The sequence below is a fragment of the Numida meleagris genome, chromosome 4, assembly GCF_002078875.1.
Source record: "Numida meleagris isolate 19003 breed g44 Domestic line chromosome 4, NumMel1.0, whole genome shotgun sequence".
Lineage (NCBI taxonomy): Eukaryota > Metazoa > Chordata > Aves > Galliformes > Numididae > Numida > Numida meleagris.
The window spans coordinates 87,130,254-87,154,219 of NC_034412.1; the positions used below are offsets into that span (position 1 = coordinate 87,130,254).

A 23,966-nucleotide genomic window follows, 5' to 3' on the forward strand; every position below is an offset into this window, starting at 1 on the left:
GGACTGATTTCAACTGAACTCATGTTTCCATAGCTTTTACATGGTACAGTCACATGAGAATTTAGGGTGATCTACTATGGCAGACTACACAGCTAGTGCTGATAGATACAAATGAAAATGCCCACAAAAGAGTTCTGTAAAATTAAGTAAATACTTTCAATAAATGGAAAAGTAAAAGCAAAGATTCTAAGTGGCCACAGTGCAATTTGGGCTGGTTGCAGTTGTTCTACCACCTTTCTGTTGCATGATGCCTGACTTGCTTGTTGGCATTTTTTGAAAACATTACTGGATAACACTTTAAAGAAGAATGAAATTTGCAGCGTGGTAGTGTAAACAGCAGAGGTTTAGGAGCTGATTGACAAATAGCTTAAATGTCCATGCAGTGGCAGTGACCTGGAATGTATGCAAGAGAAGGGAACCCAACCTTGACATTATCATGAACTATGTGGGATTAGATCATCTTAAGTGAACCATGAAGGTATAGCCTAAGGTGAACCCATGAGACAGGTATGTCTTATTAGAAGATTTCTCTATTATACCAGGAAAATAATATGATATAATGTGTTAATGAACATGTTACTGAGTGAGATAGATAAATAAATCTTGCATCCTGGGAGAAATGGACTATTCCTGAACACAATTTCAGACCATACTGATTTTAAACATGGTTTTTCCCTGTGAGCCTCTTTTTTCAGTCCTGATTTTTAAAATTTTAGGATGCTCTTCTAAATGTTAAGGATGTACTCTTTTAAAACAAGGTATTTCTCTTTGCATTTATGGTTGCCATTGGTATTTCAACTTCATTCGCATCATGCTTTAAATAGAGCAGAGTAAGAGAAAGGTCTGGCTTTCAGAATGACTGAAATAAAAGAAAAGACAAGAACAGGAAAACATTTCATGTTTGATCTGCTATGGAAGTATCTAGTGGAGCCACAATGTATTTTACTAGCCTTCTAAGGTTACGCAGTGCACGGAGGAACTGAATCTAGATCTCTGGAGCTCCAGTTCAGTGCTTCAGTTGTAGGAATATTCTTTATCTGTGTCAAATCCTTTCATATCAAAGCAATCATTGATAAGCAATATCTTGGTTTAAGCAAGCCTACATTTTTCTGCAGACATCTTAAGAGATGGATGGTAATAGCTTTAAGCACAATCGTAAGGGATGCAATCCCAGCTTCTCACCACTGTGAAGGTCCAGCTGCCTCCTTCTGCTGTAGGAAAATCCCAGATTTGGATGTCACTGTGAGATGAAAGTGACTAAGTATTTTTGGTTACTTCTAAGATTTAGATATCTCAGAGTAAAACTGTGTGCAGTAAATTTCTCTGGGGTCATTTAAACATGTTTAATTATTTCATGGAGCTCTCTTAATTGCTCCCAGTAGATAACCTGGCCTGAAATAGCTGCTGCAGTTGTTACAATAGACACAGGAACAAAGATGGAGAGAGGGGGAGAGAAAAGAAGTTGACTTTACAATTGTAAAGCACATAAATTTATCCAAAACATTACAGAAGAAGGACAGATTTAGAAACAGGTTATTTTAATTTAGTTCTGTGTTGCTTGGCTACTAGTAAGGATCATAATAAATCTATTACCTGATGTCATTTAGTGGAGAGAGACAGGTCAGAGTTCTAGGCTGTCTGTGAACATGCCTATCAGTTGTTTCCAGGTTCTGATTTCAGCTCTGATACCAGGACCACCTTTACATAAACCCTTAGCCAACTGTTTGGCTTGGTTTTCTTTCTAGAAAGCAGAGATAAATATTTGCTTCTGTACTAAACTCCACAGGTATGAATCCAATAGTTTTCAATATGCTGAAAATGACAGAATTGATTCATACCTTTTAGAATCTTAGAATCATAGAATTAGCTAGGTTGGAAAAGACCTACAAGATCATCCAGTCCAACCATCCACCTACTACCAATAACCCCACTAAACCATGTCTCTCAACACAATGTCTAAATGTTTCTTGAACATCTCCAAGGATGGTGACTCAACCACCTCCCTGGGCAGCCCATTCCAGCACCTGACCACTCTTTCAGAAAAGCAGTATTTCCTAATGTCCAGCCTAAATCTCCCCTGGTGCAACTTGAAGCCATTCCCCCTTGTCCTGTCACTAGTTACAAGACAGAAGAGGCTGACCCCCAGCTCACTACAGCCTCCCTTCAAGTAGTTATGGAGAGCAATAAGGTCTCCCCTGACTCTCCTCTTCTCCAGACTGAACAATCCCAGCTTCCTCAGCCGCTCCTCATAAGGCCTGTGCTCCAGACCCCTCACCAGCTTCGTCGCCCTCCTCTGACCATGCTCCAAGGCCTCAATGTCTTTCTTGCGGTGAAGGGCCCAAAACTGGACACAGTGCTCAAGGTGGGGCCTCACCAGTGCTGAATACAGAGGGACAATGACTTCCCTACTCCTACTGGCAACACTATTTCTGATACAAGCCAGGATGCCATTGGCCTTCTTGGCCACCTAGGCAGACTGCTGGCTCATGGTCAGCCCAGCATCGACCAACACCCCCAGGTCCGTTTTCTCTACACAGTCTTACAGACACTCTGCCCCAAGCCTGTAGTGTTGCCTGGGGTTGTTGTGGCCGAAGTGCAGGACCCGGCACTTGGTCTTGTTGAACCTCATCCCATTGGCTTCAGCCCAGAGATCCAGCCTGTCCAGATCTCTCTGTAGGGCCTCTCTACCCCCAGGCAGATCGACACTTCCTGCCAGTTTGGTGTTGTCTGCAAACTTACTGAGGGTGCTCTCAATGCCCTCATCCAGGTCATCAATAAAGATATTGAAGAGGACAGGCCCCAGCACCAACCCCTGGGGAACACCACTCGTGACCGGTCGCCAGCTGGATTTAACTCCATTCACCACCACTCTCTGGGCCCGGCCCTCCAGCCAGCTCCTTACCCAGCAAAGAGTGTACCTGTCCAAGCCACAGGCCGCCAGCTTCTCCAGGAGAATACTGTGGGAGACAGTGTCAAAGGCTTTGCTGAAGTCTAGGTAGACCACATCAACAGCCTTTCCCTCATCCACCAGCCAGGTCTCTTGATCATAGAAAGAGATCAGGTTGGTCAAGCAGCACCTGCCCTTCACAAACCGATGCTGGCTGTGCCTGCTCCCCCCAGTTGTCCTGCAAATGCCACATGATCTCCCTCAGGACAGTCTGCTCCATAACCTTCCCTGGCACCGAGGTCAGGCTGACAGGCCTGTAGTTCCCCGGATCCTCCTTATGACCCTTCTTGTAGATGGGAGTCTCACTGGCAAGTCTCCAGTCCACTGGGACTTCTCCAGTTGACCAGGAACGCTGATAGATGATGGAAAGCAGCTTGGCTATCTCCTCTGCCAGCTCCCTCAGTACTCTCTGGTGGATCTCGTCCGGCCCCATGGACTTGTGGCAGTCCAGGTGGAGTAGTAGGTCTCTGACCATTTCCTCCTGAATCATGGGGGGTTTATTCCGCTCCCCATCTGAGACTTCCAGGTCAGAGAGTAGAGTACTCTGAGGATAACTGGTCTGGCTTTTAAAGACAGTCATAAAGAAGGCATTGAGAACCTCAGCCTTTTCGTTGTCCTCAGTGGCCACATTCCCAGTTGCGTCCAGTAAAGAATGGAGATTCTCCTTGGTCCTCCTCTTACTGTTAATATATTTGTAAAAGAGTTTCTTGTTCCCTTTTATCCCAGCAGCCAAGTTGAGTTTGAGCAGGGCCTTTGCCTTCCTAATTTTCTCCCTGCACATCCTGGCAACCTCTTTGTACTCTCCCCGAGTTGCCTTTCCCTTCTTCCACAGGAGGTAGATTCTCTTTTTCTCCTGGAGCCTCAGGAAAAGCTCCCTGTTCATCCATACCGGTCTCCTTCCCCACCAGCTCATCTTGTGGCTCAGGGGGGTGGCCTGTTCCTGCGCCTTCAGGACTTCCTTCTTGAGGAGTGACCAGCCTTCCAGGACCCGTTACCCTCCAAGACCGAATCCCAAAGGACCCTCCCTACCAGTCTCCTGAACAATTTGAAGTCTGCCCTCTGAAAGTCCAAGGTAGCAGTTTTGCTGTCCCCTCTCCTGGTTCCACCAAGAATTGAGAACTCTACCATTTCATGGTCGCTCTGTCCAAGGCAGCCCCCAACTTCCACATCTCCCACCAGACCTTCCGTGTTTGTGAACAGCAGGTCTAGCAGGGCACCTCCCCTGGTAGTTTCTCTCACCAGCTGCAGAAAGAAGTTATCTTCCATACACAACGGAAACTTCCTAGACTGCTTCTGCTGCACTGTGTTGTATTCCCAGCATATATCGGAGAAGTTGAAGTCCCCCATGAGGACAAGGGCTGGTGGTCGCGCAACTTCTGCCAGCTGTTCATAGAACGCCTCATCTGTCTCTTCATCCTGGTTAGGCGGTCTATAACAGACCCCCACTAGGATGTCTGCCTTGTCAGCCTTTCCTTTGATCCTAACCCATAGAGATTCAACATTATCTTCCCCAGCTGCAAGTTCAATAACATCAAAACAGTCTCTAACATAGAGAGCCATGCCACCACCCCTCCTTCCTTGCCTCTTCCTTTCTGAAGAGCTTGTAGCCATCCACCGCAGCACTCCAGTCATGGGACAGATCTCACCATGTTTCTGTAATGACAACTAAGTCGTAGTTTGCCTGCCGCACGATGGCTTCCAGCTCCTCCTGTTTGTTGCTCATGCTGCGGGCATTGGTGTAGATGCACTTCAGCTGAGCCCCTTGCCTCACCCCTAATCCCAATGCTCCCCTAGGCACACCTCTTGCAGGCCTGGTTTTATCCCCTTCCCCCTTCCTCTCTAGTTTAAAGCCCTCTCTATAAGCCCTGCCAGCTCCTGGGCAAGGATCCGTTTCCCCCTTTGAGACAGGACAGACCCATCATCAGACCTCAGGCCACGTGCCGAGTAAACTGCCCCATATTCAAAGAACCCAAAATTCTTGTGTTTGCACCAGCCTCTCAGCCATGTGTTTATAAGATGGGTTCTCCTGCCCTTCTCAGTGTCCTTCCCTGTCACTGAAGGGATAGAAGAAAATACCACCTATACTCCTTTTCCCTCAACTAACCGCCCCAATCTCCTGAAGTCATTTTTGATAATTTTCAGGCTTCTGTCAGTAACCTCATCACTGCCGGCCTGAACTATTAATAAAGGGTAATAATCAGAGGGGCGGATCAGAATGGGGAGTTTTCTAGAGATATCCCTAACCCGGGCCCCAGTGAGGCAGCACACCTCCCTGTGGGTAGGGTCAGGCCAACATATAGGGCCCTCCATTCCTCTCAGAAGGGAGTCACCTACGATGATCACCCTTCTGTCCTTCCTGGCGGAGGCAGTCTTGAGGCATGGAGTTGACCATCTCACTCTAGGCAACTTTGCAGGCAGACCTCCTCCTGCATCCTTACTCACCTCTCTCTTAGGTTCCAGGGCCTCAAACCTGTTACACAGAGGCACCTGGGGAACCAAGGTAGGCTGGGATGGGGGTTGCGTGCGTCGCCAAGCTGGGACTTGTTTCCATTCCTCCTTATCTCCCAATTTGTTTCCCTCAGCTTTATTATGGCAGGTGAGAGGATCTGCCACCGTTTGAGGGTCATCACTCCGGTGAATTATTCGGATATTTAGTTATAAAGTATTTGAAATGCATGCAAGAAGAGCATGATATAAATATGACATTTATATACATGTAATGGGTTTGCTATGCCTTTTAGCATGCCATAGTTTATGTGGGAGTAGAGTAAACTTGGCGTTCTGAAATGGTGCACTAGGAATTGCCATGGTGCTTTCCTGAGAAAACCTAAATTGGATGAGTCATGTGGACATAATCTTCCATTATCTTCAGTATGAACGTGAAGCTTTTGGAAACTTCATGTTCTGGCATTTCTGTTTCATTTTTATTTGAGTAAAAGTTCAAACCAAGTTTGGAGGAGAATCAAAACTCTGCTTGCTTATCTGAGTTGAACCGATCTCATCCTTTTGAAGTACATCTAATATGAATGTCTGCATTTCACTGAATTGTCTTCTAAAATGTGCAGCTGCATGGAACAAGTAGATTGGACTGTAAATGTCCCATATCAGGGTTTTGTCAGTAAACTGACAACACCAAAAAGCTGATCAAACACTGGAAACCCTAGGAATCCCATAACATATGTTCTTAAAAAATGAGAGGAATACTGAGTTCTAAAGTCAAATTAAATGCTTGCTATTTCTGAAGTAATTGTAAATGTGCTGTATGATAAAGACTTTTTCCTTCTTTGGTTCAGTCTTGCTGATAAATCTCCTAAATGTAATATTTAGCATTGTCGTTTTAAAAAAAAAACATTTTGTATTGTCTGCATTTTCTCATTCATGAGGCAAAGCAGAGCTCACCTTTATGTTTTTTTCCTTTGGCTTTGTTAAAATGTGTAGGAGGCTCTGTGTTCATCTATGAACTGTTATGTGTGTGTATAAACTCTCACTTTAGCACTTGAACTTATGGTAAATGAACTTTCACTGGCTAATAACACGAATAAACACTGCCTTAAAACAGATAACAGATGCAGAAAAGAGAGGATATTTCTTATTAATTTACTTTAGTACTACTGATAACCTCTAGAAAAAATGAATGAAAAGAATTTAGGAGATTTTGAATCCTTTATACCATTAAATCAATATTACATGTTTTTTTGGTTCAGAAATCAGAGCAGCCTCCTTGTGAGATCACAAAGTTTGAACTTAAATAAATCATTGACATTGGAAATGCAGAAAACACTGGCACCAATTATTTCAACTTCAGTGGAGTCTGAAGAACATGCAAGACAGTCCTAGATAGTGACAGTTTTCCTATTTTTCTTGGAATTAGATTACAAAGCATTTCATTCTGCAAGATATACAGAATATGGCAAATACTGAAGTAAGGTGATAGGTCACCTGGTGATATATAATAGGAAAGGATGCAGAATGCATACTGCGAGAAATATAAGCTGGGACTAAAATCACTTTAGGCAGTTTAATCTGACTGTGATTTGAACCTGAACATTTTCTGATTCACCTGCTTAACTTTCTTTTCTTCTACAACTGGGAGATGAGAGAATTGTAAGAGTTAAACTGACTTTTATGTCCTTTTCTGTTTTCAGAGTGGACATTATGAAATGTATAAGATTTTTTACCCTGGTTTTCTCACCCATTTCCTTTCTGCATTTGCTTAGTTGGATTTTTTTTCTGATTTGTAGGTCTTTGAAGAAGAGCATCACATCTTGTACCTGGACCATGGTGGAGTTATTGTGGCCATCAAAGATACCTCTATCCCACTGAAAATACTCAAGTAATCCTACAGTCAATTAAAGCAAGCTATTGTGTATTCAATACGTGAGACAAAGTTCAGATTTTAAGATGAACATTTCAGTGTAATCATGTATGAGATGCAAGTGTAATCATCTTAATTTAACATTAATTAATTTGACAGAATTCAGAAAGATGTTTTCTTAAAGATTACTTCTTGGTGGTATTGATAACATGACATAATTAATTAATCATAACAAGATTTTCTTGCATCGGTGTAGATATTTTTGCTTAAAAGACTATTCTGGAACTCTACAGTACAAGCCATGTTCATATGGTCATTATCTGCTTCTGGTTTGCACCAGCAGCATGTGGCAGTGATATTCTACCTATGATGCCTTAGGTCAGAATAGTTGTTTCATTCTGTGATAAAGCTCTGTCCTCTCCAGCCACAGTAATGAGGACACTGGAGATCAGCCCTGAATTGCTCTGGCATGAGTAATGTGACATAGTCTTTTGCACCCGATGGGAAAAGAATTTCTCTGTATAAATGTTGTATAATACTGTATGCAAGAAGCCCAGTTCTTCTGACAAATTCCTGCACTGATTAATTGTACTACACATTCTGTGTAGATCCTGTCATATGATGGGAATACAGAAAATGGCCTTCTCTTGTTTGACAGAAAAGTTTGGTTGCAAATAATTTCGTTATAAAATGACACCTTTTAAGCTGCATAATAGTGAAGCAACATACGGTAACTTTGTGTAATGGCATATAAAATTATCATCTTTGCAGTACAAAAAAAAGATATATAATCACAGAACAGTTTGGGTCGGAAGGGACCTTAAAGATCATCTAGTTCCAACCCCTTGCCAAGGGCATGGGCACCTCCCCCTAGGTTAGGAAATAGAATGTGCAAGTGATCCAGAAGATCAATCATAAGAGGGCTCCTTTTTGCATAATACTGCTTATACTAATAGGATCTTGGTTATATGCTTCATTAGCTTCACTGTAGCTTGACATCATTACCATAGTATCAAAAAGAGCTGGAAGAAAAGTGTGCAAGACAGAAGAAATCTAGTCATAATTTTTGGGTTCACAGAGTATTTGAAATACACTTTGCCAAATATCTTTTGAAAATTTTGAAGTGGATAGTCACAACTGTAAGGGGCCATTGTCTTGGTGCCTGCAGTGTTAGCACTCATGTTTTAGCAGTTGAGCTGTTTTGCATACTTCTGTTTTACTGACTCCTGCTTAACGGGTCTCCAGCTCAGGGACTTCTAGAGGGAATTAAGTGTAAATTAACTGCCTCTTGAACCTACAAGGTAGCATGATTGTTTGTTGACAGACATTGTTTTTTATTTGCCCAAGAATTTCCATTGTTGTAGCAAATCCCATCTAGTAAAGATGGGAGATCCTGGAACATTAATGAGATGCAGTACCCATGCATACTGTCTTTGGTGATTGTAAATCCTGGCGGTTAGTGGTTATGTGTTTTTTATTTTTATTTTTTGAATGAATTCTGATTTGTATAATACCTGCAAATGAAAACCATCTCTATTTTCTTTTTACAGGTTCAGCATAGATGAAGGCCAGTCTTGGAGTACACATAATTTTACAAGCACTTCTGTCTTTGTAGATGGATTACTTAGTGAACCCGGAGATGAGACACTGGTCATGACGTAAGTTCCTGCCTCCACTGCATTTTAGGGCTCTCTCTGCTTATGTACTTGAGTGTATTTTTAACTGTGGATGTTTGAGATAGTACTTGAGTCACTGACTTTTTCTTCTTTACACAAGCTCTTACACTGATCATGTCCAAACAGCCCCAGTATGCAGCCTGCCTTTGATTTGCACTGTACCCTAATGCAATATTTCGGATTGTAAAGATGAAGAGTTCTCTTTGTGTGAAATTTCACATAGTTATGGTCAGTGTGTGGAATAATTGGACTGCACAGTAAATCTGAGAAACTTAAGTGAGAGTAACAGTATCCTGCTTTTTTTTTTCTGATTTCTACATATCAAAAATATTAAATATCTATCCTTTCTTCTTATGCAAATTGTCTTCACAGTGTAAACAACTACATAGTTGTCTTACTGTGATGCTTTATGTGGCCAAACACTGTGCTATCAATACATGCTTTAATTCTGTGCAGAGACTGAGGAAGATACTGTGAATGGAGTTAAAAATAACCAAATTCTGCAGCTCAGACCTGCATTTATCTGTTGTCTTTTTTTTTTTCCCAAAGGGCCAAGGACAGCTGGATCAGAGCTGCAGGTTTTGCTCTGTCTCAGGATAAATGCTAACTTTTGGGGAGTGTTTGGAAGTAAAAAATACCTATCCAGTGCTGTACATGCTGACTGCAGTAGTAAAGGGGAGTGCAAGAAGAGAATGTGTTCCTGCACTTAGGGATGTGCAGGATGATACGTTTGTTCCTGTCTGAGCAGTTTGTGTGACGCTTTATACTGGAGGTCATTATGTTCATGACAAGTTTTTTCTTCTAGGAATGAGAAATACAGCTATCTTTAATGTGTACCAGTAGTATTTTCCTCAGGAAAAAAAAATCAACCCAGCATGTAGTTTTTAAAGGATCTGCAGTAAAACAGAAATGCTTCCCAACATACTTAAATGCATTGTACTGTGTTCCTAACATTGTACTGCGCAGGGGTTAATTTGGTATACTGGCCATCCCGTTCTTCCTTTTTCTACTGCTCCATTTCTCTTCTGTTTTACATGTATGATCTGAAAAGAACAGTATTATTCCAGCATCTTCCTTTTCTCTCAAGCATAGGTTCTTATGGTATAATTTATACCACACAGAGGTACATATGAGTCTGAATGGAGGATTTTCCATTACCTTCAGTGGAAGTGCAGGGATCAAAACCTTATCCTAAACTGCAGTTACTGGCAGTGTGATGACTTTATGCTCTGGTTTTTAGTTTTTATTTGTTGAAAAACAGTGATTTTGCAAAAATGTATTTAAGTATCAGAATGAATAGCCAAAGACCTCGTGTAAAAAAACACAATGTCTCTTCAATATCATCCGTATTAAATACATCCCACTGTAGCTAGATTTGATAGAGGATCACTAATAAGCATCATCTGACTTGCATGTTTCTGAGACAGAGCTGTGGTCTGACTCCAGCATCTCAGTGTCACTCTTACAGGATCTTACTTTGCAGCTAGTTCTACTGAACACAGAGAATATCAGACAGGCACTGAAAAGACTTGCAGTCTTCCTACCTGTCTCCAAACATAATGAGAAAAATAAACCTGCAGTACGTGTTTCCCCACTGCTGTTATATCATCTTCCTTGCCTTTCCTACTACTTTTGCTAGAGTTTTACCTTCAGGGTGACCTTGTCTGCCCAGTGGTGTTCTACCTGACTTTAAATCAAGACCTTTTGTTGTTCTCTCTGGCTTAGATCATTTTCTCCTAAAACTTCACAGTTGGATTTAGGCGCTGGGCATGACTTTATCTACCACAATTTTCTGCTCTTGAGAAATGCTATCCTCTGATACATACTCCCTGGGGAAAAAAATCAACTCTGCCATCTTTTCCATTAGAACTGATACCGTCTTTTCCATTTTGTTAGATAAGTGTTTTTACTTCTGGCAGGTGATGGTAAGATGCACTTTTGTATGGTAATGGAAATAAATTAATGCAGTGTCTTTCACCCTGAAGAGTCCCCAGATCCATTACTAAGAACCTAACCTGACATTTTTTAGGATTTTCATTTTCTTCTTTTGGTGGGGAGTTTGACTTTGAATAAAGTGTCCAGGGTTAAATCTGCATAAATTAGCAGAGATAACATAATTCTGAAGTGAGAAGATAACAACTAGAAGACTGTACAGCAATATTGGAAGAGACTTTTTCATTTAAAATCTCTAGAATAAACTCACAAAGAAATAAAATATTTTACTTATATTGGAACAAGCTCTTTCTGCAGGGTAATATCCCAGTTCCACTGAAATCGGGTTGGGGATTTCCTTCTATATTTTTTATTTGAATTAAAAAGAATAATAAAAATAGAAAGATTGTCTGGGAAAGATATTAAGGAACACAGTAATGGTGTGTGTAAGAGAGACTTGTCATTCTCCAGCATGGTGGCTGGGGCATTACCTGACTTTAAGAGGACTTTCATTTGAATTCTCATCTGTCCTAACTTATCCAAAATTAAGTTGTCTGGAAAGCTTTACTGAAGGAAGGAGCAGGGGAATGTGAACATGGCTGCTTCAAATCTTCATTTCAGAAAGTTTTGTATATCCTCCAAAACAGAGGAAAAGCAAATGCTAACTTGTCAAAAGTTTTCAGAAAACTGAATTGTCACCTGCCAGTCGACGTTAATCAAAATCATTCATCCAAATCCCCTGCAGTATTCAAAATATGTGCACTCAAATGCCAAGGAATACATATTTTATTCCATTGTACTCTGCAGTAGATATGCTTAAGAGTTTTAGGAGTTGAAAACAGTAAACTATCCAAAAATTTTAGGGAAATATTTCTGGGTAAAAATTATATTCTAAATTGACCTCCTTAATATATTTAGGAGTTTTAAGCAATAAAGCATTCATAAGTTTAGGAAAGTCATTTTGTGTAAAATTATTTTCTAAATGATGAGCTCAAATCCACCTTTTATAGCTGAATGAAAAGTAAGATTTGATAAGAAAGTTTCTCAGCTAATTGATGTATATCACATTCATCAGAATTGTGCATGTTCTAATAGGCTTTATTTTGTTCTAAATTATTTAAGAACGAAATTTACTGGAATGCAATGTTACACTTTACAGTATATTATATTTGGTAAAAAAAAAAACAAAAAAAACTACTTAATGACACTGGATTGAGTAATGGCCCAGCAGAGTGGAAAAAAGAATAATTTTATGTGTTTGAAATATTGATGTTCTTCTTCAAAGGAAGTAGTTCATATAATGAAATTTTCAAACGTGTTAAAATGACTTCGAATCACAGTTTGGCTTCTGGGAGTATTTATACTGAGACTGAAGAGTAAATCCAGCAGGGACAATAACTGTGGTACTACAGACCTTGGTCCCTTTGATTAAGAGGTTACATAAATTGACTTCTTTGTGTCAGGTAGAATCAAAACCTTCCTTACAGGCAATTGTGTATATATATTATGTATAATTCTTGGAGGGATTTTTTTCTTGAGGTCTTGTGTAGAGTAACAATTTAAGACACTGCTGAGAATGTATTGACATCTCTTAACTTCAGTGCTTCTTCTTGTGCCTCTTGCTCTTAAAGTCAATTGTTGCATTCCTGTTGATTTCCTAAATTATAATAGAAGAAAGAAAATAGGTTAAACTTCATCAAAACAAGGTAGATATTATATAACAGGGGTTAGATATTAGGCAGAACCATCTGGATTTTTGCAGCTGTCAATTCTGCCTAGGTATGTTGACATTGACATGAACAGTCAACATTACATGTAGTTTATGGAGCTTACTGTTGTGCCATATGTGGCTACACACTCCTTTTCTTCTTGTCTTTGAGTATCTTTCTGAGTGGAGGTTGCTCCTTTGCATCATGAGTTCTTTACTGCTAACTTTCTCATAGTGTACCCCTTAAAAAAGGTGGCTAAAGGACAGAAAAGCCTTGTTAGATAAGAGAGTAGCTGATTTCCCAAGGTCCCAAGGTGAATTCTAGGTTTTAGTTGCAGCCACCTGATTTCTTGTTTGAATGAAGTTTTAAGAATCATTGCTTGGTTATGAAGTTGTTCGGCTCCCTGTGTTATGAAGAACATACCTCAATGTCCATAGATGGAAGAAAGACAGCGAGATAATGGTGACCTTGATTTCAGTCTAACCTATATCACCTAACTCAGGCTTGCAGATAACAGTTCAGTGGCAAGTCTCAGCTGGGTTTGTTTTGGTCACATTTGTGCACACAGGTATTAACAGAGCAAGTCAGTGCATTGTAGAGTCACTACAAGCCTGTGGTCTTGGAGCCCAGACTGTGAAACAGCCACTGTCTTCTCCGTCTGCTCAAAAGAACTCCTTTGAGTGAAGGTTTATTTTTTAATTCCCTTTCCATAAAGTTGACATACAAAATTCAGAAGCAATGGAATATGATGCTTTTGATATCTTGCTACAGCCCATATTTGGTACACTTTGAGGACAGACCTGGGGATACATTTAAATAGAAGGAAGGGAAAAAGTAGGAATCTGTATCCAGAAACAATCTTTTACCACTCTGTCTTTTTCAAGAGGAGAGAAGGAGAGAAAACCTGTGACACAGAGACTCCTTCATTCAGAGAGTGTCTTTAGGTCAGTTTGGGAACGTATCGCTAAATGAGTGACTGTAGCTGTGTTGATCCAACTTTGCTTTCAGGAAGACAGTTCTATTTTTGTTTCTAATTTTGATAAGTGGTAATAATGAGGTAGGCATTAGAAACACTGGCCACCAAAAAAAATCATTCTAACATTTTACTTGAATTTAGTTGGGCCTTGAACTCCATTTTGCGATATTTTGCTCTCAGAATAAGGACCACTATTTAGCTATTTATTCTAGCTATGCAGTTGAAGTCCGAATGAAGAATTTCCTATTTGAAATAAAAGAGATCTGGTTTTCAAGTATGTGAGTAGAAAAAAAAAATCTTAGCTAGAGAAGTAATTATAAAATGTTATAAAATTCCACAGCTGAATTTGATCTTTAAGATGCTACCAGAGAGCTAATTGATCCAAAGCTGTTGTTTATGATTTCACGTGTTTCTTCTTGAATCAGTCCATTTTTTTCACTGTCCACCTTGTGTTTACTTCTGCATAAGGCATCAGGCTAGGTATTAAATCTACATTTTTTCCAAACAGCTTACATGCTAAAAGATTGTTCTTGGACACAGTTTTACCAAATAAATGGAAAAAAATATTGGAGATAGTTCACAAACATCACGGAGCCGCTAAGCTTCTGGATAAAATGGAAACATGCTCATCCTGCTCCTCCTCATTACTTCTTAGAACCTAAGGATTCATTTCCTACTTTTTCCCCAATGGAGCTGAAACCAAGAGGTTTTGGCATAAAAGAATGATTGGCAATTATTATTTAGGGGGGCAGGAAACAATGAAAAAACATATTTTGGTTCAGTTTCAACTAAATTGTTTCCTCCAGTCATTTTTCACTTTGGCAGCCAAACTAGGTGGAAAAATACACACAAAAAACCCACTTCTCCTTAGTACATTTGGTATATGCATACGCTTGCAGTTTAAAGCACTTTTAAGTGTCTGAGCATGGTATGTTGTATACACAAGCACTGTTTATAAGCAGTTATATGCAGTTGCATTGTGCAGGCAGGTATCTCTTGTTGCACATGGAAGCATTCATCATTTCTGTAGTCGTAATTTAGGAAGGTCGCTGAAAATGTGACCTCTGTTGTTTTGGGGAATTAGAAAAATATGCTGAATTATAATCTTGATGTATAACAGACGGCAGCTTGAATGTGACATTACTTTCATCCATTATATTAGTATGATTCCCTTGACTTCTATGGTTTTTGTTGATCTTACAAAGCTGTAAAGGAGGTGAAGACAACTGGTGGAATGAAAGCAAGTCTTTAAAAATTCATTTGCCATTTTCTTTTTAAAACCAGTAGGTCTTAAAAAGCATTGTAGACATAATGATGGCTAACCTACACTTCCAGCCCATATCCCCATGAATGTCTTTCATTAATAATCTTACAATTTCTGTGATTTAAGAATAGTAAGTGTTGGCAGTGCATACACTAGAGAGAAAGTGCATCCTCCTAGTGCCACACCCTAATCACTTTACTCCCTCAGCAATTGTTTGGAAATCCTGTCATGGGGAAGTTACTTGTCTTGCTCTATATTGAGAGGCACTGTAATAATGTGAACTGCAGTAGGCAAAACAGCAACAAAAGAAGTTTGTCACCTTTATTTTTTGTTTCAATTACATTGTCACAATTTGTAGTAAAAATCTAAATGAAGCTAAGGACTGTCAGCTCTTTGAGCTCACCATAAACTGGCAAGGAATTTCTCACAAATGCCTTTCATGTAAGGGACAGAGGAGAAAGTTGCTGCTGTTGTCGTGTAAATGGCCTCTAATATCTAGTGAACCATAAGGTGGATTAAGCGTTCAATCTGAAATTGCAGTTGTGTTAGAAAAATGATCAGGGAGATGTGACAATTAAAAAACACACTTTAACAGTGTAGTAGTCTCTGACAGCAGTTGTTTGTTCTAATATGATTTACTACTGGAAAGGAAGCCTGATCATGGGGAATAAAATCGAAATACCACTTTTTAGCATAACTCTGTGGCTACTTCCATTTAAATTAATACTTTCCAGGAGACAGAGTGGGAGTTACTAAAGTAGTTAGGTAGCAGCTCTGAGAGTCTTGTTTCCTTTGCCAGGTCGGTCACATACTCAGTGTTTGATTTTGAGGTTTAGATCTACAGAAAGTATCAGATACCTGCCTTTTTGCAAATACTTTGACATCTTTACTTCTGCTTGGAAGAATGGATTAAGATCTGTTATCTAAGACAGCGCCATTGGGATGACCTGAAGTACAGGTGATACAGGCACTCAGCTGACCCTGATCAAAATCCTGTCTTTTTTTCTCTTGATGGTTTTATACATTTGAAAGCTTTTCCAAAGCATGACAGGTAGTGTTCCATGTCCAGCTGGAATGTGATGCTAGCAGAGGGTGTCAACAGGGCAATACAGAACTGCACAGGCAAATTCTGCTGTTTCAAACATCACAGTTGATGACAAAGTCTTATAGAGGAGAGCAAAAGCCAGCACAGCACTCGGGAGATTAAAGCAGCACGTCTAGAATAAAAGAGGCATCTAATTTCAAACAGAAGTATCTATGCATCACACAGTTGTCATCACTAGTCTTCAATATGACCGCAAAACTTGGACAATTTAACTTGCTACATTAAACATCTGGATAAATTCCACATGTGGTGTCTTTATGGCCTTCGTGTTACAGGTACAGCAGGAGTGCTTCCTCCACACTGAGGTCTCTGATTGTTAGATGTTCAGCAGTAAAGTAAAACTGTTGCAGGTTCAGGTACACTGCTCCGAGTTAACTGGTGGCTATGAACATCAGGCTCTTCAAAGCCATCTTCTTTGTCCAGAGTAGCAGAGCAGGGCTACACTGGTAAATCAATGTAATGTGACAAAAAGTCACCCAGGGCATGTCTTAATTTATATGACATTAGATTCATGATAAACTCCATCTGGTCTGGCAAAGAATGTAAAAGCCTACGAACAAAATCCTGAGGAGTGCGGCAGAAAAGTAAAAGCAAATATGATGGATATAACAAGCTGCCTGTGACATCCGAGATGTGACGTGCTGTGAAATTCAGGCTCATTTCTCCTGAATGAAGCCACAAAAGCTGGATGTTTACCTGACAAGTCTTTGGGAGACTCCAGCACAAAGACAATCATAGTTTTGGTCAGGTATCTTGCTAGTGACAAAGACAGCAGGCTGTGCAGCTAATACTGTTCATGTAAACTGAAAACATCTATTGAAGAGATGCCCTTTTCTGTTGAATAGAAACATGAATTTACTGGAAGAGATTATCATTGCATATAATTTCCATTAAAGTAGCTCTCCCTGATTATGAGCTTTATCAGGAACAGAAATAACCGGCAATCCTCCAGCAAATAGTTTAAATGAGTTAGCTTAAAAACGGCATTAAAAACTGTCTCAGCTATCAAGTGATGCAATCAAATTTTAAAATGATGTGCTCATAAATGAAGTAGGAACAAATGTAAAAAGTTGTTATGGCAACTGGAACACGGACGTTAAAATTATGGATCCCAAATCGATGCAAAAAAAAGGAAATGAATTTCTAAGGTAATTGGAATTTCTTTCAAAAATTATGTATCAGCATCATCTTTCATAGTTTCAGCAGAATTGATTTGATGGCCTTCTAATGAAATAAAATTAATGCAGAAGAATGTTTTAATAGCTTTTGAACTACTGTCATCTTGATATTTATCTTCTGATCATTGCTACACTGTACCAGTTTTTTCCACATGTGATTTTATTGGACATGCATGTTTTGCACCTGAGCAGTATGATTGCTGTTATGTATTGCTTTAACATAGCTCATATTTCTCTCTAATCCATTGAATTCTACGTAAAAACTGCCGTTTCTTTTTACTTTGGAAAGGATTTTTTTTTAATCCTAAGTGACATTTGACATTACATTTGAATGGGTTCTTCTGATGTGTCTGCAATACCTTGACCTCAGTAAGGCATCAGGTGTTATAGCAGCAATAGTATTAGTAATTATGAGGCCATGTTTTCAGTCAATTTACAAAGCTGAGTGCATGCAAGTTGCTGAATTCCTTTGGAAGTGTGTCCCAGGATTTGCAAAGCTGCATGGTTGCATTTTTATAGGATTTGTGGTTATGCTGATGGGACACCTTGAATCTCAGGAATTTTGCTTAACCCAGAGAATGGTTGAATCAGTGGTGCAGTTACTGTGTTTTCTTAAAACATGTTTATTCGTATGTAGAATCATAAGAGCTATAGTGCAAATGATTTTTTTATGAAACCAAACTACAGCTTGCATATAACATCTGTGTCCTTCTTGTGGGACTTTCATAATTTCTTTAATAATTTCCATGAATTTTATAAAATTAGAGGATGTAGGACTGGTCAATATCTCCAAATTTTATCTCTCTCTAATGCCTGTGTTTCACCAATAACTCAATCCTGTGAGAGAGAATGGAACTTCAGTATCTCGTTCCATTCTCTCTGGAGAATTCTGTAGCTGTATCTTTTAAGTTGCGTTCTTGTCCTTCTTTTACGCCTCTCCTTCATGTCTCTTTGATTACAGTGCTTCAGTCTGTAGAAAGAGGTTTTTTTTTTGTTTATTCATTTTTTCTTCTTGCTTATTTGGGAAAGTTGAAGGAGAGGTATGTGTGTTGCTTTTTTCTATATATATGTAGGCAAAATATTCTCCTTTTTATAGTTATCTAGAATCAACCTCAAGCTCTGTGAGCTCTTAAAGATGATTATTAATCATTCAGAGATTTATTTTTATGCTTTCAAGAGAATTTTGTGATTCTCTTCTGCACTGAACTCAACCAGCCATCTCCTTCCTTCCTTCTCCCTTGACTCGTCTGCTTGACGTAGCACATGAATGAAGAAAATGTGATTTCTGCTGTAGAAAATACTTCTCTTGAGTCAGGAGTGAGGCCTTGAGAGAACTTGGATCTTTGCACTTGAATGTATTTCACTGAGTTAATAAGAGAAAAATAGCCAATTTGTAAAGTTCTCTAGTGCTTGAAGAAGCACTCAGTGAGGTAGGTAGCAGCAGAACCACAAGGTGAAGTCTGCCTCACTGTAAACAATTGTATGGAGAAAAAAAAGAGTAAAGTAAAAAAAAAGAGTCAGATATTTAGCACGCAAAAGACACTTCATTTCTGTCAGCAAAGCCAGGCATATTGAAGCAGGCACTGTAAAAAAGCATAAGACCACCTAAGTAGTCACTTTATTGTATATATAAGTACAAATGAATAAAAACATATGGTGACAGCAGCTCTCAGGATCCAGCTGAACCAGAAAAAGGAACCAAACCTGCCGGTCTCAATGCGAGACAGTTGTCCTGCTGGGAAGTGGGACCACACACCTGTGTGCACGTGTAGCCAGTGAGCTGAGCCATGGTTCTTCACTTTTGTGTATTGTTTCTACATCTGAACCACAGAGAGATTTAAAAGGAAAGAAAGTAGTTGGTGCAAGTCCTTTAATCACAGAGCCTCACTAAAAAAAAGAGTAAAACATGCAAACTAAATGCCAAGGTTTCTGTCTAAATAAGAACTCTTCTGATAGTGAAGTTTAATCTTTAGTTTATATCTGTATCTCTATGCTAGGGCTGAGAAGCGAAGGCACCAGGAATGAAAGGGAGAAATCCCTGTATTCTCTGCAAGTATTTTTTAACCTCTGTAGTGGAATTCAGAATTTTACATCCATCTAACAGGGAAGAGACTTAGTGAAATGATGTTGCTTCTGTGTTGCAGAGAATTCACTGATTTTTTGCTTTTACTTTACCCTAGTTCCACTTTGAACTTGGTATTCAGGACAAGAGAAATGAGTGTAAGCAGCAGAATATTTTTTAGCGAAACTGTACCATTCCTGCTGTGTCTGGATTTGGACAAAACTGGGAACAAAACAAAAGGAATGAATTAGTTTGGAGAATGCTACTAAAGCTTGGAAAATGAACTCTGTGTGGTATGATCTGCGCAGAAATTGTTGGCTTCTGAATCAACCTTAAATTCTTTGGCAAGTAAGCCACATAGGCCAGATACAAACCACAAATACATTTTACTTTTGCCAAAATAGAGTCTTTATCCTTTCTAATTTGTTGCTGGATGTCATACTTGCCCATTTGGTTTTGGAAATAAATATTCGGACTTTGAAAATGTTGGCTGCTTTGGAAGTGAAACCTGTTTTTTAAAGCTATGAGATTTCCTTTTTTTCTCTCTCTCTCTCTCTTTTTTTCTTTTCCTTTTTTTCCAAAAAGAGATTTACAGTTTGTGACTGGTTTTTGTTATAGTTTGGACTATCTGAAATGAAGAGGAGACTCTTCTCCAATACAACGTGTACATTCAGTGTATTCCTTAGAAATGAATGCAGTTTCATAATACTGCTGTGAGTTTGAACAATAGCAATTTTGCCATCTAAAATCTGTGAAAGTTGAAACAAATAAAAATAAAAAATGAAGAAGTTGCACCGTAATCATAAGGAATTAGTGACATAGCTGTATTCCTCTGTTCTGGTCCCTAATTTGAATCAAAATCAGAGAGGATTTCATATGTATAACAAAATAATAGACAAAAATGTTGGATTCCAAATTAGAAAAGCCAGTGTATTTCCATTTAAATTCTTGTATGATTTGCTGGGGAAAAAATCTCTAATCCATGAGCTATACTTTTTCATTTTAGTGTTCCACAGAAAATGAAATAAGAAAGCACCAGTGACCTTTTAGTAGCGAATCATAACCATGGAAAGCAGAAGACAGAACAGAAAATTGGAATCTCAGATTCATAGTATTTCTTTCCTATAAGATTTTACTTTCGATCCTTTTGTTCAGAGTCTTTGGACACATCAGTTACCGCTCAGACTGGGAACTGGTGAAGGTGGACTTCAGGCCATCCTTCCCCAGGGAGTGTACTGACGATGACTATGAATCTTGGGAGCTCACAAATCTACAGGTATTCACTGAATTATGTTAAATGACAGAATTTTTTTTGTATCTGAAAGAATCATTCACTATTGTGAGCTAGGAAAATGTTTTCTAACAGAATTTGAATGTCACCTCCCCAGCTCTATTCTCCTTTGGTTGATATTTTGCTGATTTTACGATCGTTAAAAGTTGGAGGGATAATTTTGTGTTCTCTTTAATTGTGCAAACTGTGTCCTGGGGAAGACAGCAATGTATGTGGTGGTCTTCCATAATAATAGGTGGTCCTACTGGATTATGATGCATGTACCATAAACTAAAATCTCTAATATTGATTGAAGCAATTTCAACATGCAGTCGTATGTACTGCCAACTTCCTGACCACATACTGTACTCACATAAATTGCCATAAGTAAAGCCCTTTCCAGATGTAATTTAGGATCTCAGTGGACTGATCATGTAATAGAGTCCGGTTGTTTTGGGCAATACCATTTCTGTAGTTAATGTATTAAAGCTGTGTTAATCCCGCTTCTCTGGCCCATTCTAATTTTGGGAAGCTACGTTCTCTGTGTAATGTATGATTAGAGACCAGTGTGAGGATTTTTACATTAAATGGGATATGTCATATTTATTTATAGTCATTCTAATTATTATGCTTGTTTCATCCAGTGTATTTATTCTCTTGCTCTCTGCAGGTTTCCTTTTTGTACACAACTCTGTTATTCCAGCTCTCCAACTCTCACTTGCTAGTTCTCACACATAATTTGAAATTGCTTCTTGTTTGAAATTGCTGTGTATTCTGAAAGAATGTTATGCACATCTGAGCCTAAAGAGTAACATTTTTTGGGTACATTGACATTTAAATGTCTTTCAGAAAATGGAAGCTACTAAAATGACTCTGACAGAGTACTTACAGCTGCCGAATTACCAGTGCAGTGTTAGCTTCAGAGTGTCTTAATACTACCTGTAACCATGTGCCTAGTGCTTACTATTGACTGACTGCACGTGGTGTGGTCATTTAGATAGAACTCCAGCCATCTGAATCAAGACTGAATTTTTAAATACACATTTGTAGGCTTGTGCCTAGATTTTGCACACATGAAACGTGGGTTAAATTGCACTAGAATTTCTGTGCACATCTTTGGATTTGTGTCCTGATACAGTGTATGTTTATCGCAGTAGCGGACATGAGAGCTTTGTATAACAGTCGAATTGAATTGAACTTGAAGTATTTTTTCTTATTTGCTGAGTCTGTTTTCCTTCAGTCTGTCTCAAGTTAATTGATCACATTTTTATAGTCATATCATAGATAACTTGCTGTAAGTTTCTCTAGAAATTGATGAGTTGAGACTTGATACCAGTGTCCAGTCTTGGCAAAAAGACCACACTTTCTCTTGACAATTTCAGATTGTGGCTCTGTGATGCAGGTTATGGTATGCAATAAATCTGGTGCTTTGATGTTTAGGGCGATCGTTGCATCATGGGTCAACAGAGGAGCTTTCGGAAGAGGAAAATTTCATCATGGTGCATTAAAGGGAGAAGTTTCACATCAGCTCTAACATCCAAAGTCTGTGAATGTGCGAACTCTGATTTCTTATGGTGAGTCTGTCTGTGGACCTTCAGACTCATTATTAGTGACATGTTACTTAGAGTTTGAGGAGGTTATTTTTCTCCTTTTGCACCACTTCTGCACAGCTGTGTACAATCAAGAAGTAATGTGATAGTTTTGAATAACAAGTTGCTTATTTTTTTTTTGTCTAAAAGCATTGCTGTGTTTTAAGTATTTGACTCACCTGACTGAAGAAATCTCAGTGTTTTTCTCTGTTGATCAAGACTTGAAAAATGACCATTGGATTGATTTATGGGGCAATCAAACCCATTCTTTTTGCAAACTAAGAAAAATACAGAAGAAATGTGTTGGTCTGAATGGCAAAGGATACCTTTTAAAAATCTAAGCTGACAAGACGGTCAGTTTTGCAGAACTGACAAAGTAATTACAACCATTTTTGCCCCCAGGTGTATTCAACTCCCATTGAAACTACACTCAGAACAGAAGTGGCTTCAGCAAGCTGTGTGTTCAGCTTGTAGCAGATATTTTAAAATATCTCCTTTACTCTTAAAGAAGTAGTCTCATCCACCCAAATTGTGTTGATGAATAAAGTGGGGATAGTAACACACTTGGCGTTCATGTTTTCCAGTGATTATGGGTTTGAGCGCTCTGCACCTCTGAAGTCGCAGTCTAGCAAGTGCTTTGCTGACTTTTGGTTTAACCCAGAAGCACCTCCTGAAGACTGCGTGCTGGGGCAGGCATACACCAGCAGCAGTGGGTAAGTTGGTTTTGAGTTGGACTGGCTTGCAGAGGCTTCCATAGTGGATGAGAATGTTCTGACCAAGGACTACAAAAGTGGTCTTAAGGAATTGTAAATAGGGCAAACTGTATAAAGAAAAATGGGTAATGCAAATAGTTCTGGCTCAGACTTACAGCTCATGCAGAAGCTTCCTACAGACTAATGTAAGAGAAATGATACATTACACATTCACAGCAGTTCAATAAACTAATCGATTTGAGAAGAGGGAGAGCTGTCTTGTTCCCAATATTTTTTTCTAACTGCTGGAACAGCTAATCAGCATTGCTATGCTTTTGATAGCAATGCCCATTCAAAGCCTTTTCTTTTAGCTCCCTGCTTAAATCCAATTAATTACTCAGAGGAGTAAGTAATGTCTCACAGAACTTTCCACTGTCTCTCACTTCCACCAGTGCAAGGAGCTCTACAGAGAATGGATTATTCTCCTGGCCATATGGGATACTCAGAATCAAAGTAAAGCTTTAGTAACTGTAAACAGTAGTGCATAGAATACACACTACAATGTAGTCTGACGTCTGTGCTGAGAATAACTTGCAGCTGGCATCTATTCTGGCTTATCATAACATCATCTCTGTTGGTTGTGGAGATGCAAACCAAATGATGAAATGTCAAATCTGGCAATAGAATCACAGTCTTTGTGTGTATTTGCCTTACTGAGGAAAATGATGCCTTTTGGGTTGTGGCTGACAGCTGTGATATACAGAGTTTGAATTCATAAGAGTGAAATCTGACTCAAGTTTTAAAGGATGTTTAAAAATAGTGTACCTGATTGAAACTGATCTGTAAATAATTACTGTACTTGCAAGTGTTTTGTAATTAGCTCTTCTTACACTCCTAGATTCATCGAATTATTTAGGTTGGAAAAGAGCTCTAAGGTCATCAAGTTAAAGCTTTTTTAATGTTATTTATTATAGTAATAATGTGAATTAAATGTTATATGTATTTTAAGAAATGCATAGACTTGAGAACAGTATGTAAGTGATTGGTTCTGGGTTAATGCAGAATTTGCTTGCTTTAATTTATTTCTGATCTTTGGGACTTGAACCAAGTATGTGTAAAGCACTAGTAGAGTGGGATAGGATAGAGGCCTGAGTTTGGCAATAAATGTGGGCAGCAAAATCCTGAGCCAAGACCCCTGGAGCACTGAAGGCTATTGAAAGCTAGGAGGGGGAGTGGTAGAGAGAACAGCAG

The 23,966-nt window shown here is 39.2% G+C and overlaps 1 protein-coding gene across 1 annotated transcript in view; it reads left to right on the top strand.

Annotated features, from left to right (window-relative positions):
* Window positions 1-23,966, top strand: part of SORCS2 (sortilin related VPS10 domain containing receptor 2) — a 550,592-nt gene that overhangs the window by 486,545 nt on the left and 40,081 nt on the right. Inside the window, exons 13-17 of the mRNA XM_021395917.1 lie at window positions 7,189-7,280; window positions 8,813-8,920; window positions 20,320-20,440; window positions 21,875-22,008; window positions 22,608-22,736. Of these exons, the coding sequence (XP_021251592.1) occupies window positions 7,189-7,280; window positions 8,813-8,920; window positions 20,320-20,440; window positions 21,875-22,008; window positions 22,608-22,736 (584 nt within the window). The remainder of the gene's footprint in view (window positions 1-7,188; window positions 7,281-8,812; window positions 8,921-20,319; window positions 20,441-21,874; window positions 22,009-22,607; window positions 22,737-23,966) is intronic.